Source organism: Nicotiana sylvestris, chromosome 8 (genome assembly GCF_000393655.2).
Source record: "Nicotiana sylvestris chromosome 8, ASM39365v2, whole genome shotgun sequence".
NCBI lineage: Eukaryota > Viridiplantae > Streptophyta > Magnoliopsida > Solanales > Solanaceae > Nicotiana > Nicotiana sylvestris.
The window spans coordinates 31,114,333-31,134,279 of NC_091064.1; the positions used below are offsets into that span (position 1 = coordinate 31,114,333).

Sequence of the window (19,947 nt, forward strand, 5' to 3'; positions counted from 1 at the left end):
TTCTCTCCATGTACAACCTTGTTCTTTCAAAAGCAAGATATCCGAACTCGTCGAGATCATGCAATTTTGTGACTCTAGTTGTTCCCGCAGCCTCAATGTCCAGATTCAGCTGTTTCATTGCCCACCAAGCTATATGTTCTAGTTTTACCGGCAAGTGATAGGCCTTCCCGAACACCAACTTGTATGGTGACATACCAATTGGTGTTTTGAAAGCAGTTTTGTAGGCCCAGAATGCATCATCTAGCTTTTTTCCCAATTAGTTCTTGTGGCATTCATAGTCTTGGTCAGTACACTCTTTATCTCTCTATTAGATAATTCGACCTATCGATTGCTCTAAGGATGATACGGGGTTGCCACCTTGTGGTGTGCATCGTACTTTGCTAACAATTTTTCGAAGGCTCGATTGCAGAAGTGAGTGCCTCCGTCACTAATAATAGCTCTCGAGGTCCCAAAAAGGGTGAATATATTCTTCTTCAAAAACCCCACCACCACTCTTGCATTATTGGTAGGAAGTGTTGCAGCTTCTACTCATTTGGACACGCAATCTACAGCCACAAGTATGTACTTATTTCTAAAGGAGCTGACAAAGGGGCCCATGAAGTTTATCCCCCAGACATCGAACACTTCAACCTCTTCATTTGGGTTCATAGGCATCTCATGGCGAGGGGAAATGTACCCGGTTTGCTGACATTCATTACAGCCTTTCACCCATTGATGTGGATCCTTAAACACTATTGGCCAGTAGAAACCGGCTTCTAGCACTTTTGATGCAGTCCTGACTCCTCCAAAATTCCCGTCATACACCGATGTGTGACATGCCTGCAAAACAGAAGATTGTTCTATCTCGAGGACACACCTCTGGATCATATTGTCAACACATATTCAAAACAGATAAAGTTCATCCCACTAATACATGCGGCAGTCATGATAAAACTTTTTCTTTTGCATAGAGGAAAGGTCATAGGGAATTATACTGCTTGCCAGGTAATTTGCAAATTCTGCATACCATGGCACTTCCTCAAGGCTTGTAGCTAGTGGTTGTTCGTCTGGAAAGGTTTCCAGAATGTCCTCTACCTCAACTGAGTTTTCAGCTCCTTCAAGTCGTGATAGATGATTAGCGACTTGATTTTCATGAATCTCCAGGTCAAACTCTTGTAGTAACAACACCCAACAAATCTGACGTGGTTTGGACTCCTTCTTCCCAATCAAGTACCTGAGAGCTGCATGATCAGTATATATAATTACCTTAGAGCCAATCAGGTATGATCTGAACTTGTCGAATGCAAACACCACAACCCGCATCTCCTTTTCAGTCACAGTGTAGTTCAGTTCGGCTCCACTCAACGTTCTACTGGCATAGTAAATTGGGTGCATTAGCTTATCTTTCTGTTGTCCCAGCATTGCCCCCACTGCATAGTCACCGGCGTCACACATGAGTTCGAATGGTTGCTCCCAGTCGGGGGCAACAATGATGGGTGATGTGACTAGCCTCCTTTGCAACTCCTCAAATGCTACCCTACAATCATCAGAAAATAAGAAAGGGTGATCTTTTTCTAACAACTTACAGAGAGGGTTGGCAATTTTTGAGATGTTTGTTATAAATCTCCGGTAGAAACCGGCATGCCCGAGGAAGCTCCTGATTGCCTTGACTAAAGTGGGGGTGGCAGCTTTGTTATCACGTCAACTTTATCATGATCCACCTCGATTCTCTTGCTTGATACCCAGTGTCCCAAGACTATGCCCTCTTGTACCATGAAATGGCACTTCGCTCAATTAAGTACCAGGTTAGTCTCAATACATCTTTTAAACTCTCGAGTTAGATTTATGAGGCACTCATCGAATGAGTTTCCCACCACTAAGAAATCAATCATAAACACCTCTATTATGTCTTCGACCATGTCAGTGAATATGGCCATTATGCACCTTTGGGATGTGGCTGGTGCATTGCATAGGCCAAAGGTCATCCTCCTAAAAGCATAACTTTTATATGGGCATGTGAAGGAGGTCTTCTCTCTATCCTCTTGCACAATGGAGATTTGATTGTACCCTGAGTACCCATCTAGAAAACAGAAGTGGGACCTCCCTGCCAATCTGTCAAGCATCTGATCAATGAAGGGAAGTGGGAAGTGGTCTTTTCGAGTGGCCAGATTTAATTTCCTATAGTCCATACAAATTCTCCAGCCTGTGACGGTTCTTGTAGAGATCAGCTCATTGTTATCATTTTTGACCACCGTCATACCACCCTTCTTAGGAACACATTGCACCGGGCTAACCTATTTGCTGTCAGAGATTGGGAAAATGATTCCCGCATCCAAGCACTTAATCACCTCTTTATTCACCACTTACTTCATGTTGGGGTTCAGCCTTCTTTGGTGCTCCCTGGACGGTTTGTGCCCCTCTTCCAGCAGAATTTTATGCATACAATATGTTGGGATGATCCCCTTAATGTCTGTCATGGCCCACCCAATGGCAGTCTTGCACTCCTTGAGTACCGGCAAAAGTTGTTATGCCTGCACATCTAGCAAACTAGATGAGATAATAACAAGTAATGTGGAGTTAGGTCCTAGGAACTCAAACCTGAGATGGGCGGGCAGTGGCTTCAACTCCAACTTTGGTGGTTCTTCTATAGTTGGCTTGGCTGGAGGAGTTTCTCTATTTTCTAAGTGCAGGGGCTCGAATTCAAGTGTTCTATCCTAAAATCCTCTGCCTCTAAAGCCAGTACCCATTCTGCTAATTCTTCCCCATTCACCTCATCTAAATTTACAAGACATGCAGCAAGAGGGTCCTCAATAGTCAACATCTCATCATCTGTCTCTACGATTACATCCACATCATCAATAAGAGAATAATTGGAGAATTCACTTGGTCGCCGCATAGATTTCTGCACATTGAATGTTATCTCCTCATCGTTCAGCCTCATCTTGAGCTCCCTAGTTTCACAATCAATGAGAGCTCTCTCTGTGGCCAAGAACGGCCTTCCCAAAATTATCGGAATTTCTTCATCCACCTTGCAATCCAGAATCAAAAAATCTATCGGGAACACAAATCTCCCTACCTGAATCAGCACGTCATCCAAGATACCAGAAGGTCTTTTCAAGGTCCTGTCAGCTAGCTGCAACAACATAGATGTGGGTCTAGCTCTTCCAATCCCCAACCTTTTATAGATTTCCAGGGGCATAAGATTTATGCTAGCCCCTAAATCACAAAGTGCCTTAGCAAAAGAAAAGTTACCAGTAGTGCTGGGAATTATGAAACTCCCCTAGGTCAGACAACTTCTCAGCAACTGGTCTAGTCACTACAGCACTGCAGGTCTGAGTTAGAGTCACTGTGACCAAGTCTTGGAAATGGAATTTTCGGGACAGCAAGTCTTTCATCATTTTTGCATAACCAGGCATCTCCTTCAAAGCATCAATCAATGGAATATTTACGTGGATTTGTTTCATCATCTCCAAGAATTTCTTGTATTGCTCCTCTTTCTGGTACTTGGCCAGTCTCTATTGGCCAATGATTTGGGTATTCTCTTTTATTAGACACCACCTCAACTACCGATTCCTGGGTTGTCTCAGGTTCTTTCTCAGCCTCAATCTGCGTGTTGGTTTCTTCCTGGGCAGGTCAGTTTTGTTGAATCATCTAGCTCAATGGGCACTAGTACAAGTGTCTCAGCCTATCTGCTTTCTCGAGCCCTCTCTTGATCCAAGTCTAAGTCTCTTCCATTACGTAGACTCACTGTCATCAGCTGCTTCGGGCCTTGATCTTTTGGATTTATCTGAGTATCTGCAGGTAATGTCCCACGAGGACGAATATTCAAAGACATCTAAATCTGGCCCATCTACCCTTCAATATTCTTTATAGCTGACTCATGTGCATCTACATTTTCACTCATTTTTGCATTTGACCCAATAACCTGCTGCATCATTGCCTTGAGTCTGGCAAACCCATCTCCTGTCTTCCACTATGCTACTGCTGAGGAGGATGATAACCCTGATGCTGATTTTGATTGTTGTATCCCTATGACTATTGGTAGGGCACCATATTATTGTGAGGTCGCATACCTCCCATATTTCCATTATTAAGTTGTGGCTGGAGTGGCCTGTATGGCTAATTCTGTTGGCCCCGATTCTGACCACCCTGTCTCTGGCCCCCATAATTAGACACATAATTCATGTCCTCAGGGTAATGATGATGATCACTTTCTGCATTCCATTGGTTACCAATTGGCTGACTAATGCAAGATGTGCATAAGCCCCCATTGGTAGTATCTACAACGTGTACATGTTGTTTCTGCCCCGACTCTTCCACCTTTTTGGTGAGTATACTCATCTTTGTCATTAATGTGGCCATATTTTCAACAAGAGTGTTGGATGTATCTAAGGGCACTGGCTGAACTACTGGAGTGATAGGTGCATTCCTGGTTGTCCACCCCGAATTCTGTGCCATCTTGTCAAGTAGGCTTTGGCTTTCTCTCTATGTTTTGCTCAAGAATGCTTCACCAGCTGAAGCATCAACATTGGCCTTTACGCTATCTGTCAAACCCATGTAAAACCGCTGCCCCAACATCTGATCTATAATACTATGGTGTGACATATAACCAACATCCTTTTGAATTGTTCCCACGCTTCTTGCAGTGTCTCCATTGATTTTTGTTTGAAGCTCAAAATTTCATCAACTTGTTGAGCAGTCTTGTTGGGTGGATGATACTTATTAAAGAATTGCTTGACTAAATCCTCCCAAATTGCGATGGAGTTAATGGGGAGCAAATTTAGCCAAGTCTGGGCAGCTCCTGTCACTGAGAATGGAAACAATAACAGCTTTATTACTTCCTGAGTTACGTTAGGCTGCCTTTAAGTTTTGCAGATCGACAGGAAATTCTTCAAGTGTTGTTGAGGATCTTCAATGTATGACTGCAAAAATAGTCTCTTGTTTTGCAACAAGTGCAGCATGTTGTTCGTGATTTGAAAAGATTCGGCCTGTATCTACGGGACTAATATTGTTGTGGCCAAATTCTTTACTGTGGGTTGTGACCAGTCATATAGAGTAGCCTCTAGCACAAGTGGTTCCACTAGCGCTACTGGCGCAGCTGGGTCTAACACATTATCCCCCAAGTGCAGTTTGAGTTGTTCAGTTGATTATTGTTGTTTGTTTTTCTGGTTGGCCCAATTCAAGACCTTGAAAACTTTCTCGGGATTTGATAGTGGTTCAAATACTTCACTAGTTCTCGATGAGTTTTTGGGCATGCACATATACAACCAAGTCAACAAACGTTAATTTAAATGTATAGATTGAAAATAAAGAAAACTGACTACACTAAGAATTTTTGTATTTCTTTCAACTGTAATTGATAACATCGTTAACTCCTCGGCAATGGTGCAAAAATTTGATCACACCCAACTATGCCTTATAAAAAGGACAAGAGGTCTTTACAAATATAATATGAGTATTTAGCCCAGAGTTGAATCCCACGGGGAATTAACCTTCCAATTACTCTTGTCAGACTCACTAAATTCTTCGTAATCAACTTTCCTGATATTGTGAATAACAATTGGAGATGTTTTTACTAACTATAACTGAATGAAAGCAAGACAACTAAAAGCTAAATATGACTGGGTTGTATGCAAGTAAGAGAAGGATCTAAGGTTGTGATTTTCCCTATTGATGGAATCCCTCCCTGTTATATTTCGCATAGATTTGCCTAATCGTCTCTATCGATCATGACCACTCTTATTATCATAAATCTCTCTCAAGTAATCACGACAATTTACTAGACGCACTCTCCCGAGTTACGCAAGCTGACTTTTATTACAGCTCACTTTAGATCGCACCCAAGGTTTCGTTATCCCTAATCCGACCTTTAAACCCTTGGTTATTGATCCCTCATATACTTTGGGAGTGGTGTTGTTCACTCAACTTACCTAAATATGCACTCTCTTCCGATTAATACATACTAAATAAGCACAGCTAATTGATGATCCTATCAATTAACTACAATAAGAATATAGATTAAACCGGGTAAACTATATTAATATAACATGAAGTTCATCCTTCAATAGGTTCCATCAAAACTCTAGACTAAGGAATTAGCTACTCATAATCGTATTCATACTAACAACTCGATGCCTAACTATCCTCTTTGCCTCTTGCCTCTCCTTACCTTCAACTAAGCTATAAAAACCTTGATAATATCCCTTTGGGTGAGCTGGACCTCTTATCGGTTAAGTGGAATTACCCCCGAACTTCCAAGTTAGCCCCTAAAATTATAATCTCTGAACTGGACTAGTGCGGCCGCACTCGTGCTCATGCTAATGGTCGTGAATATAGCATAGTATTCTGTCTCGAGTTCCTCGGATAGCGCGGTCATGCTAGTGGTTGCGCTAATGGTCGCGCTAAGCTGGTCATCAGTTTAGCACATCTTTTCTCTCTTCTATCACACACACTCAACTCCGAGGGGCTTCCCTTGCTTCGATGTAGATCCAAACAGTGTCTTATGTCCTCATAAGCGCAACTCGCTCCTGCAAAACATGAAATTCACAATTAGAGCCAACTTATCATCATTTAACTATCCTATAACAGTGAAATATAGTCATACATGGGCATAAACAGTCGCCAAATTACATGAATCTAGCCTATTATCAAAGGCTAGAAGCATGGGGATTCAATATCCAGGAATGGTAGCGGAATCGTCAGTGGAATACCTTCCAGCCTATGGTTTAGGTATCGAAAAGCCTAACTAAGAGAGTAAAGAAGAGTCAGAGACGATGTGATGTCTCGCTTGACGTTCCAAAATGACATAAGGAAATCTATGATGCAAGCAAGTTGAAAGGTTGCAAGTAATATAAATAGAGTTGTGTAGGTCGCAAGTTATTATATGGTGAAGCGACAAGGTTCTCTGGATTAAGGATAAGAACGAGCGATGGTTTCTCTAAGTTATATAATGCTCACTATAGCCTGAATGAAATTAAAGGAGTCTAAGACTAATAGCATTTAGAAGAGATGGAATGTTCAACTGGTAATAGAATGAGGTTGTAATTGCGATAGATAAAGGATAACGTTTGGGCCTTCGATTGAGTAATGATCTGACGAAGAAAAGAAAGGTATCTCATGAATTGGACAAGATTAAAATACCCATGCAAGGTGAAATGCATTGGGATGCTATGAGATACTGTTATGAAATCATGGTATCGCCCCGGGTGGATCAGACTAATCATTCCAGATGTTCCCTGATGAAACATGAACACTAGCGGCAGTGCTACATAAAAGGTTAAGATATCAGGGGTAGATTATAGATCAATATTGAGATGAATCAACAATGGATGGATAAAAGTTATAAAGTATGAGATGAGATTAGGCTATCATTCTTAAGATGAACAGTAATGTGGAAGCATTAAAGGACATAGATTTATACGTATTATATAAGCAATGAAAGTAACGTGAAATTTGGTAGTAGACCTCAGTAACAAGAAATCGAGGTAAAAGTCATGGTATATAATAACTTACTTAGATACAATAAAGTCATCCATATGGATAACCAGGTCTATGAAATAAGATATAGCAATATTTGTAAGCTCGACAAAATACCAAGCGAAGAACTTCAGTAATGGCTAAAAATCAGAGGAAAAAGGAAAGAAGAGGCGCATAAGCGCACTTACAAGGTCAGAGTCGTACAGGCTGCATGATAAAAGATAGCAACAGTTACAAGACTGGAAGGATTTCGACCATAAGTCGTGGTGTGAGAAAGTGGCCTAAAGGAGGGAATGTCATGGCCTTTGGACTTATTCACAGAACAGTTGCCTAGATGGCAAGAAGAGCACTAAAGTATTCGTAGGAGCTATGGGTTATGAGAATGATAAGTGCATCATTCAACATTCAAGGACGAATGTTCCAAAGGGGGGAATGATGTTACATCCCGCATTTTTGTTTGTTAAAGTTTTGTCGTAACATAATCGACGTATATTCGAGAATGGGATTATTTTGAGATTATAAGCATCATGCTATTTCAAACAAGTGATGAGTAAATTCGTGAAGGTGAGAGGGGAAGCAAGTCAAAGAAAATGAATTTTCGTCCAAGTTTGACATGTTGGGATAAAATACCACCCGAGCTAAAGTACTCGGTATTTATGGATTAGTGCCATACAAGGTACTACATTGCCATGATAGTAAGGTGTACAAGATATGTTAAAAGTGAATAGTATTTTAATTAAGTGAAAATAATTCTCAATTACGTGGGTAATTGGTTAATTATTGGGTAATAGAACATTACCTAGTTAATTAATAACAAGTAATGGATTAATTAAAAATTTTGGATAAATACCAAAGCCTCCCACGTGGAAACTAATTGAAATGGATCTAGTGACTCTTGTTTTGGGCAGTTGAATAATAAGGACACGTGGAATATGTATTAGCCCTAAAAAAAGATGGGAAGATGACTATGATAGTCATCTTTATAATTGTTTCAATTGAAATTAAATACAAAGGTGCCTAATCAATTAAAGCCATCAACATTCTCTTTCCAACAAAATGTCTTGCAACATTTTGGTATCAAACAGATGCTAGCTATTCAAACCAATTTCCTAATCCAACATAGCAATCAATGCTACATACCATTTCCCATTTCAAACCAATTTCAGACGTTAATTCAACATTTTACTAATTCAACATTTTCAAACAGACGCCACATCAACCTAGCAAGATTTCCAACAAAATTTCATGCAACATTTACAATTCCAGCGAGAATTGTTAGAACCGTAGCAACGTAAAATTTAGCAATTCTAAAGGAGTGCGTTGCAACCTTTTTCAAGAATGTCATGCGGATTTTTCCCTACTCCAGGTATGTTAAGGATATCTCATCTTTCTTTTTGGTATGATCTATACGTCACAAACAAAACGAGCAAATGCACAATTTTCATAAATGACTCTATTCATAGAAATACTAGGGGTGTCTATATTCTTGATTCCCTGTGTGAATTATTATTCTATTGTCTGTTCATGGGTCTCAGGAAATTCGCAAGTTGATAAAGTTTACTTCATGGTATTATTCAAAGGCAAAATGGTCTTATGACACCCCGAAAGATTTTATTGGCGTACTTCTCATGTTTTTCATTCATGTACATTGACACATGACCAGATGGAGTTATATACGCGTATATATATATATATATATATGGAAAAAGATTATGGCATTATATACGCACCACCACCTAATCGGCTGGTATATGTTGATGATTTTACCCACAGTGGCCGAGATGATATGATGGGATGCCCTCAGAGGCTTGATGATGTTATGAGCACATGTACCTATGCACAACATGCAATTCATACGCATATTCATGACACTATAAGTATTTCATGATTTACAGAGTTATCCAGACTTACAGGTTGGGTCATTTACTTTATATTTCTTCCATGTCTTTTATGTACTTATTTATGCGCCTTACATACTCGGTGTTAATACCCAATTTTTTCGTATATATTTTTAAATATGTATAAATACCTTCAAAATAGCATATATAAGCATGCACAAGGTTTTTATAATTTTTCCATAAATTTAAGTGTTTAAATTGATTTATTTTCTCCTCTTTTATTCATAAAATCCCAAATAATTATTTCCCAAATTGTTGTTATGATGATTTATTCATTTAATCTCTATACTTATGCCAAAATATGGTCGATACATTTTTATGCATTTTTATAATTGCATTTGGTATTTTTTAAGCAAAATTGTATATAATTGCAATATTAGCCCATTTAAAGTATAATTACATTTTATATGCGTAAAATTAGTTCCTATATTTTTAAAAGATAATTACATATTTTAAATCATTTTGGTATAGAAAATTGATTTCCAGAAATTGCTTATTATTTATTATAGATTAAATGGGGAAAAGTGGCTATTTAAATTATAGACAAATTTGGCTTTCAATTCTAGCCTAATTTTAACCCAATTCCTAAGCAGATTATCCGGCCCAGGCCCTAATTACCCCTACCCGACCCAAAGCCATATTAAATCCTGGTCGTTTTAGATCAACGACCCTCGTCCGTTCTTACCTTCTTTAACTCTAAACAACCCCCAACACTAAATCATTTTCTAAATCCGCCGCCTTTGAATCCTCTGGTCTTCTCTCTTCTCTCAACTTAACCATAGCCTTCTTCAACCACTGCCTCCCCCTCCGGCCATCTCCGGCGACCACCTTTCAACCCCAAGCCTCTAATGATTCCTCCATCGCCTTGCTCATCATCTCTGAGGCCTTCAAGGGCCCTGGGTCATGCCAACTTGTATCTACGGTTGTTATTTTTGTTGTTCATGGCTTCTCCGGTGTAATTTTGGGCAAAATCACACCATATTTGTTACTATCTATGAAGTTCTAAGTAGGTTCTTCTATCTCTACCTGGGTTTCCTTTAAAACCCTAATTTTTCGTTTGTATTTCTTAGATCTGGGCTATTTTTAAACGCTTCAAGCCTGTTTCATTTATGTTATACCCTATTCTCAAACCTCTTTTGAAAAATCATCAACTTTAAGCTGTTTTACTCACTTTTTAAAAATTAGGATTTTTTCGGAACTTCTTCTACACTTTGTTTAAACTGATTCTTTATGTTTGAAACTCCTATCTTTGCATATCTTGACTGATTCTATGTTTTTACTGCTTTTTCAACTCGACTCTATTAAAAGCCCTAATTTTTAGATCTTCTTTGTTTTGGTTCTGTGTGTTAGCATGACTACTCGATTCTTGTTAAGTTTTGTGATTATCGTGCTTTGAATGGGTTTTACTGAGTCCTTAGCCTACTTGTATCACCTCTGTGTGATTGTATTCATCTTGATTGTTCATCTCTTGCCTATTTCTGTCGATATTGCTGACCTTTGCATGTTTGCTACGTCTGTTTGTTTTTCTCTATATATATGTTGAAGTACAGAATCATAACTCCCTCTTGATTGATCCTGATTTCCTTATTTGATTGTTTGATTGAAAGATTTTCTTTTAAAACCCTAAAATTTTGCCTCGTCTGTTTAAATTGACTGATCCCCTACCTTATTTGTTGTGGAACTTTTATTTTTACTGGGTCATTTCTTTAGTTGGAGTTTTCTGAACTTAGTCCTAATTGGCTACCCTATGCTTACTGAGCCTTGATTCTTTCCTTATTAGTCACGTACTAATTTTTCTTGCCTTAAATGATACATGTTCTTACCGTTTGAATTGATTCCCTTAACTTAAAGGAGTACTTGCCTTGATTTTCTGACTGACTAATTCTGAGTTCCTTAGTTACCATGCGACTATGATTCTTACCTTATTTACTACATGTTTTCAAACTATAAATACTCTAGTCTTTCGTTAACACAGACACACGAACACTAGGGTTCAAAACTATCTCTCATACTAAAAAAATCTCTACTCTCTCTCTCTCTCTCTCTTGTGTTGTTTGCTACAGTCTAAGTTAGTCGGCTGCAAGCCAAGGCTAACTATTTGTGCTCTCTTGTTCTTTCCATTCTGCTTACTCTCCTCTTCACTGGTATGTCCTGTAAGCACGTGATTTTCTCCCTATATGAGAATTACTCCCAAAAAATTCAAAAATAAAATAATTTTTCTTGGTGTGCAATTTTGTGATATTTTGTGATATTTTGAATAATTATTTGTATGTTTGTCTATGCATGTTTATTTGTTAAAATTATTAAAAATACAAAAATATGTCGCATTTCGCATGTAAGATTTAATTATACAATTGTTAGTAACTAAGTTTGTTTCACAAAAAAAAATAACAAAACTAGGCATCGTTTGCATTTTTAGCATTTAAGGTCCAAATATACAATTTTATGCTTAATTATTACTTAATTGCGCGTTAATTGTTATTTGGAGTTAATATGCGCTTTTATAACTTAATTTAGTTCTTAAATAATAGTTTAAGTATTTTTATAATTTAGTTTTAGAAAAATAAAAGAAGAAAAGAGAGCAAAAAATAAAGAAAGTCGGAATTGGGCCTCTTCTTCGATTTCAAGCCACATACCCAAAAAATGACTCAATCTTCCCAAACGACCCAGTCCATTTCGAACTGGGTCAACCCAATCCAGTACCAACAACCCAACTCCCCCTCTTCATTTTCATTTTTTCATTTTTACAAAACAAAAAACCAAAACAAAAACAAAAAACAAAGAAGAAGAAAACCCTAGACTTAAACCATCTGCCACCCCCCCCTCCCTATCATCTTCTTCTTCCCCAAAGCTCTAAACCTTCCAACCATGGCTTCCCCTCTCTCATTCCCTTCATCCCAATGCCACACACACACAACCACGTCGACAACACACACACACACACAACCACGGCGACGTAGCACACACATAATCCGCGGCTTCACCAACATGAACGACCATCCATGTTCGATTCCTCCATTGTCGCTTCAGCTGCATCGTCTGCTTCTTCTACTGCAGCTGCACGTCGAGCAGTTGGTTCGAAGCCACTCCGTCGCCACTGCTTCGTCGTCAACCAAGCAAACCACGCTGCTGCTTCTTCGTCGCAGCTGCTGCCCGCGTCCGCCATTGACGCAGCCATTTTTGCTCCTTCACCTGCTGCTCGACGTGCACTGCTGCCTTTTCGCCATGACCAGCACTGCTGTTGCTGCTCGTCGCAGCAGTTGCTAATGCTCACAATCCAGGTTTGCTGCTTCATATTGCCTTTGCTCGAACAAATGACGAAGTTGCTACGGCCTCACTAACGTTGTGGCTGCTACTTCATCTTGCCTTCGTCTTCGTCGTCATTCGTTCGAGCTTTGGTCGAGGCTCGGACAGATTTATTTACAATCGAAGTTCGTCGTTGATTCATCTCCGGTTAGTTGTTTTTGAGTCTTATTTTGTCCATATTTCGTTTTTATATTTCTCGAAGTAAAAGTCGATAAATGTTCGATCCTTGCTTTGTTCATGTCTATCGTTTGAATTAATTTTTAGTTTGTTCATGTGTTTTGATTGAATTAATTTTCAGATTTCAAATGGAAAGTTAATTAGTGGGTTTTCATGTTTGTTTTATTGTTTAGGTAAGATTTTGTTAGTTTGATGTTTGTTAGATTCAAATTGAAATTTAATTGATTATTTCTTCAATTTGTTTCATGTTGTTATATATTTTCCAGAAATTATTAATGTTGTTTGAGTCATTTAATCCGTCATGTTTGTTGTTTTAAAAAAAATAGATTCATTCATGTTCATACTTTGTTTGATTGTTCTTGAATCCGTTTGGCTCAAAGTTGCGCGAACGCATAATCCGAACTGCCTTAAAAAATGTAATTTAGGCCACGCGAACGTATCCCTAATTTCACAAAATATTCTTGATAAAATTCTCTACAAATTGTTTATTGCATCCACTTATTTTTATATGAAAGCCATAGAGAAACACTGATTTAGACGTCTCTAAATTTTCTTGAAAAGAATTCAAAAGTTATTGTGTGTTGACCGCAAGTCTTATTTTACGCGTATGAATTATATACCTCAAAACTATTCAAATTTTAAAGAATTAATGATATGAAAAAGAAACAAACAACATGTAACTAAAAAAACTACCATTTTTATCGTGGATACAACATTAATATATCCAAAAATCGAATCGCATATAAAACTGGAAAAGAATTAATTTGATAAACAAATTAATAGTTTCTGAAGAATTTTCATTGTTATATTTAATGCGAACTCTATTTCTACATATCCTTGACATAAAATGTTGCAATTCGTGCTTATAAATCCCATATCCTTCTCATATACTTGTTTTTAGTCCAAAGTTATAATTGTTTGGTTAATTTGTTTACAATGGTAGATAAGAATCAAGTTGATAAGAAAGAGAACTATTATACAAATTGATTCAATAAAATTGCATCACATGCAATATAGTTGTACGTCTGAACCATTCCTAATATTCTAACCTCGTAACGAATTATATCAACTCACCTTTCACTTATGGTTATACATGTAACTGTTATCACGCCATGTACGAACAACATACAACTTACATCAATCTAGTTTTAAATAAAATCGGACTTTTGTGACAAAATATGCTAGTAATGTAGTTTCTTGAAAGTTCCATACTATTCCATACATAGCCAACAATATCATAAGATTTAATTAATGGCTAGCTTTCTGCCATGTTCCCTATCTTATAATTTGAATATAGCTATACTTAATGAAATTCTTAAATAAATAACATTATTACAAAGCTTATGCGAATTTCAAAGGGATGATTAACTAACAGTTCTCACATAAAATGTAAGCTATTATATTAACCAACTGAAACAAAACTGAAATTTAAGCTAATAGATTTAAACGAGTAAAAGACATAATTATAATTCCGAACTTCATTTATTTGGCAATGTTGAAGCTTTCCACAACATGAGTCTAAAATATATACCTGATATTGGAAGCAAAAGAAAATGAAGATGAAAATCAGCAGCAGTAATAACAGTACAACACAGCAACAACAGCCCAGCAACAGTAACAACCCAGTAACAGACCGGTGGAGTAGTAATCCCAAAACAAATGCTTCCAACTTTTATGAAACAACAACAATTAATGCTGATTTCAAACAATGAAAGAAAGCAGAATATTTTTTTTGTTTTTTTATTTGAAGGTTTGAATATTTTTCGGAATTTCTCTCTCTCTTAAATATTCAGCTCTTTTTTTTTTCTCTGTTTTGTTTTTCTGTTCTGTCTATCTGTTCTTTTTTTCTTCATATTCGTTCCTCTCTGTTATTCTGTTCTCTCTGTGTGTGTTTTTTTGTTATTCTGTTCAAGACTTCCTATATATAATCCCAACCCTTTAATCAATTAAAATCAATCCTTTTCCCCTACCAAACCCATTATCTTCGCACTCATCCCCATTACATTAAATAAATATATCAACCCTACCCCATTATATTTTGTCCCCCATGCCTAACATAAACAAATACAAGATTCCCCCACACTAAAATTTGTCTTGTCCCCCTTTATATTAAATAACTATATCACAACCCACCCCATTTCATTTTGTCCCCCATGCTTCACATAAAAAATTACAAAATATACAATTCCTAAACTACCCCTCTGACCTTATTGCAATTACCATTTTAACCCTGAACGTACTACAAATTACCAAACTACCCCATCAGCTATAACAATCAATTAATCAAACTTAACCAAAATATAGACAATATGATCAATTTCTAACAATGTTCGAACAACAATATGAACACGGATGAACATCATAACAACAATATCACATGAACACAAATTGAACAACAAAGAACAACTAAAATTTGATTGAACAATATTTTTAGCAACAACAAGCCTATTTTCGGATTCAACAACAACAACAATCAAACAAGTATATTTAGATTTCTAAATTCAATAATATTGAACTTAAAATTAACTCTAACAACATTACAACCAACAATTCCTATATTAAACTTTATGAGACAAATTCAAGAAATAATCATAAATGGTAAACATAAAAAATCAAGCTATATAAATTAAAAAGATCCGTCGGAGGATATTAAATTAATTTCATAAAACCCGAGATGTGCGGTTCACTATTTAAGAAAGGCGAATGTTCTTAATTTTATTTTAAGCACAATTTCGAATATCAAATAAATTTTTTTTATAATAAAAATATAAAAATATTATCAACCTTTTAGTGTACACGTATGCGTGGCACGATTCTCTATAATTATAAAAGGTATATAATACGAATATACGTACGCGTGATTCGTTTATATAATTGTAAACAATCTAAACAAAAGCGGTAATAAAATCGGGCAACAAGAAAAAAGGTATTTAGTAAATCAAGATAATTAAGCCAAATATAAAAATGGTTAAGCGACCGTGCTAGAACCACGGAATTCGGGAATGCCTAACACCTTCTCCCGAATTAACAGAATTCCTTACTCAGGATTTCTGGTTCGCAGAATAACAAACAGAGTCATATTCTCCTCGATTCAGGGATTAAAACCGGTGACTTGGGACGCCTTAAAATTCACAGGTGGCGACTCTGAAACAAACAAACAAATCCCGTTTCGACTGTCCTTTAATTGGAGAAAACTCCCTACACCCCTCGCGGGGGCGAAAAAAGGAGGTGTGACAGCTCTGGCGACTCTGCTGGGGAAAACCCAGAACCACTGGTTCAGGGTTCAAGAATTCGAGCTTAAAATAATTTTTATAGTTGGCTTTATTTATTATCTGATTTTTACATGATATATGCCTAATGTGCTAAATGATGCTTTTACCGCTTTAATATTATTTGAATTGTGTATATAAAACTGCTACGAAACCCTTCTTCTTTCTGAGTCTTCTGAATTTATGGTGTACACGTGCGCATGGCCCACCTTTCTGTTAGAAGTCATACCAAATAAAACGAAGTTGGGACAAGTAACTAGGCCGGGTAGACTTTCGTGCTCCCGGTACGTTGCCCCCACTTCGGCTCAAGCTGTCCACTTGGGTAAGCCAGGGCTAAAACAATATGCCTCAGGTTTTTCACTTAGAATAACTCAGCTTCATGCCGGATCCCTAGTAGGAACGTTTATTTGCATCACGTGCATTTGACTTTTGAGGCTCAACACAGGGGTTGGGTCTGTCTAGGATAGGTGTACCAAAAAATGAAAATGACCATCCTGATGCATCTTACTTGTTGCTACTTGCGCATTTATTTGATCCGGATTTGTGTGTTGACTGACTTTTGAATATCAGGAATAATATTTTGAAATTGAAAAAAAAAAAGAAATAGCGGTTAGGGAATTGATTGTTTATTTTTGAAAAAAAAACAATGCCCAAATACTGTCAAAACTCTGTCGAAATTTTAAAAAAAAATATTTTATTAGTTTGTTTTACTAAAAGCAAAGGAAAAATAGAAGGAAAATAAAACAAAGTCGTTGTTCTGTCTTGTTTTTTTTTCAAAAAAAAATAGAAAAAATATATAGTTTGTCTTGCCATGAAAATGAAAATAAAAAAGAGTCTTATTTTTTAAAAATATTTTTTTTGTTATTTATTTGTTTATGAAAATGCAAAAAAAAATTAAAAAATAAAAAGAGTCTTTCATTATTTGTCACAAATATATATATATATATATATATATATATAAGTCCAAAAAGTTTTTCTTTATTTCCAAAATATATATGTATATCTTTATTAGTTGCAAAAAATATTTGTCTTGCCAAAAGTCTAGAAAAGTTTTTTTAGACCCCCAATTTTCAAAACAAAAAATCCAAAAATATTTTCCATTATTGACTTCTTTAGAAAGTTTTTTTTAATTATTTAAAAAAAATATAATAAAATAAAAAATCCGAAAATATTTTGATTCTTCTTTCAAAATTGAAAAGAAAATTCAAAAAAAAAATTAGTAGCATTTCTTTGATTAAAGGTAAAATTCCGAAAAATATTTTCTTTTTTCTTTAGAATAAGAAAAAAAAACAAATGAAAATTCAGAAAAATATCTTAGAAGTCTTTCTTTTAAAAAGAAAATCAAAAAAAAAACTTCCTTTCTTCTTTTAAAGTAGTTCTTTCACAAATTCAAAAAAAAAATTAGTTTATTTACTTATTCATGACCTGCCCGAACTACGCGGGTTTGATTCTCACCGGATGTGAGATACGTAGGCAACCCTCATCGGGTCCAACCCCCCTTTTTTGCTAAAATAGCCAAAAACCAATAAATAAATAAAAAACGTGTCAAAATTTTAATTTTGTCATAAATAAGTCGGGTGGTGTCCAACCTCCCCTTTTGCTAAAAAATAGCCAAAAAAAATATGTCAAATTTTAATTTTGTCGGGTGACGTTGTTTTATCAAGACATAGCCGAATGTTCCCGAAAGGGACGACGGAAGGCTGACTTTGCATAAACAGCCACCTTTGGGTCATTTTTAAGATTTGGTCCAGTTGACCCACACAGCCTTAAAAATCTTCGTCCCCGAGGCGCTTAAGGGCCGTGTTTGCAACACCAGGTTTTTATTGTAATTTGAAAAAAAAAACAAAGAGTCAGCGGTCAGGTGAATACCGTTTGGATTTTTGGTCAAAATAAGTCGAGCCAGCTTCGGCCGCGTCTTAAACCGTTCTTGCCGAAATAGCCTTAGAGTATCTTTCAGTTGTCGAAAGGCAATTTTCGTAAAAGAACGGACAAGTTTGTAAAGTGTCATAAAATAACCCTCCCCGACCTCAAAATTCATGTGAGATTTGGAAGGGGCCACATTTGCAAAAATAGCCGTTTGGTTGCATTTGTCAAACGGGGAAAGGAAGCTGGCCTTTTTATTTCAAGGTTATAAATCTTTAATTAGAATATGTGGGTTGTTTGATTTTCGAGTTTGTAGGTCATCTTCAAACCTTTGAAACCCAGTTTGTTTTTAATTGGAAAAAAAAATGTGTTTAGTATTGTTTATCTTTTATTGGTCCGAACTATGCAAGGTCTGATTCATGCGGGGTCATGATACGTAGGCAATCTCCATAAGATTCGACCACAACAAAAAATGAAAAAAAAATCGAAAAAAAATAAAAGAAAAGAAAAAATGAAAAAAAAATCGAAAGAAAAAAATCGAAAGAAAAAAAAATGAAAAAAAATGTTGTTAATAATGGGGACCGACTGAGTCCATTTTAACCTGTTGTTTCGAATCACAAAGAAAGAAAGTGGTTGGTTTGTGGTAATCCGGACAATGACACCCAGAATATCGCGCAGAATCCTTTACTTGCACCTCATGATACACACTCTGCGGGAATCGGGCCTGATAACAGAAGCACTCGAATCCTATTGGGGACTTGTTGACGGAGGTTGATGATATTAAAGCTGATAATGGTCTTGGCAGTATTGATGCGAACGCTCAGTGGCTAAGATGCCAATTTTGATAAAGTGGGAGGACGCTCCGTTCCTTGGTTAGCAAGAGAGAAGCTTGTGGTGGCTTATTTTGTTGTCATTTCTGTTGTTCGGATTATTCTTAGGATTGTAATCTGAATATTGTCTTGTGTCAAACCTTCTTATTTTTCCAGTTTGTCATATCAGTTTGTTTAAGTTTTGTCGAGGCTGTGTTAGGATTTTATTCTGGTTGTTTTGTTTGTTTTCAAACCATTTCGCCGGTAGTCTAATACAAAAGTCGGTCTTTTATTGTTTCCAGTCATCTTTTGTTTAGTCCTTTTATCATTTTTTGTTCAGCGCCGATTCTCGTGACATGACATGCGCACATATTGGGCCTAATCTTAAAAGTTAATCATAAAACCCTCGGAAGGTGATTAAAGCATTTAAAGGAAATAAGAACGGTTTGAGATTATTTGAAGCCCGAGTCATGTGGAACTGGGGCAAGTTAAACATAAAGAAAACCGTTAAATGCAGGGTTCGCCAAATTGGCATGAGGGTCGTTCATGAGAATGAGAGTGAGAGTGTCGCCCAGCAGTGCTTTAGAAATGACAAATGAAAAAGCAAGTGTTTAACATAATTGTCAAGTCCAGCACCATCGGAAGAGACTATAAATCTATGTTCAATCGTGTTGTTTGCACATGGCATGTTTTGAAGACTGGAATGACGAAGGCATTTTGTTCTGCTACCTAAACACTTTATCCTTCGTTATCCCTTTTGAGCCTTATTTATTTTCTTTCATACCCCTCGTTCGGAATCAATAGCAACGACTAGGAAATACAAGCCTGGAAGGTAAAGAAAAAAAAAGGAAAAGAAGAGAAAAATGATAACAAAAAAACAAAAGAAAGTCAAATGAAAAAAGAGGAATTGGGAACTACGTTCGACCTGATTCCTCAAAGAGGATACGTAGGCGCCTCACGGCTCGGTCATAATGGTTATAATGTGCATAATGTGCATGGTGTAAAAAGAAATTAAAAATAATAAATAAATAATCCCCAAGCAAGAAAACCAAAATAAGAGAGACTTGATGGTGAAAACCCTTCGGGCACTACAAGTCGAATAAGATTGGGAATCAGATGGGGAATTGCCAATTGAAGGTCTTGAAAGACTATTGACGGCAGAGGATAGGC

The 19,947-nt window shown here is 36.8% G+C and overlaps 1 protein-coding gene across 1 annotated transcript; it reads right to left on the reverse strand.

Moving 5' to 3' along the window:
* Positions 1-528: 528 nt before the first annotated feature.
* Positions 529-3,814, reverse strand: LOC138874869 (uncharacterized). The gene is made up of 7 exons (XM_070153656.1): positions 3,728-3,814; positions 3,232-3,494; positions 3,056-3,155; positions 2,723-2,881; positions 2,347-2,483; positions 982-1,516; positions 529-858 (listed from the first exon to the last, which is right to left on the reverse strand). Exons 1-7 carry the CDS (start codon positions 3,812-3,814, stop codon positions 529-531), a joined length of 1,611 nt encoding a protein of 536 aa, XP_070009757.1.
* Positions 3,815-19,947: the final 16,133 nt, after the last annotated feature.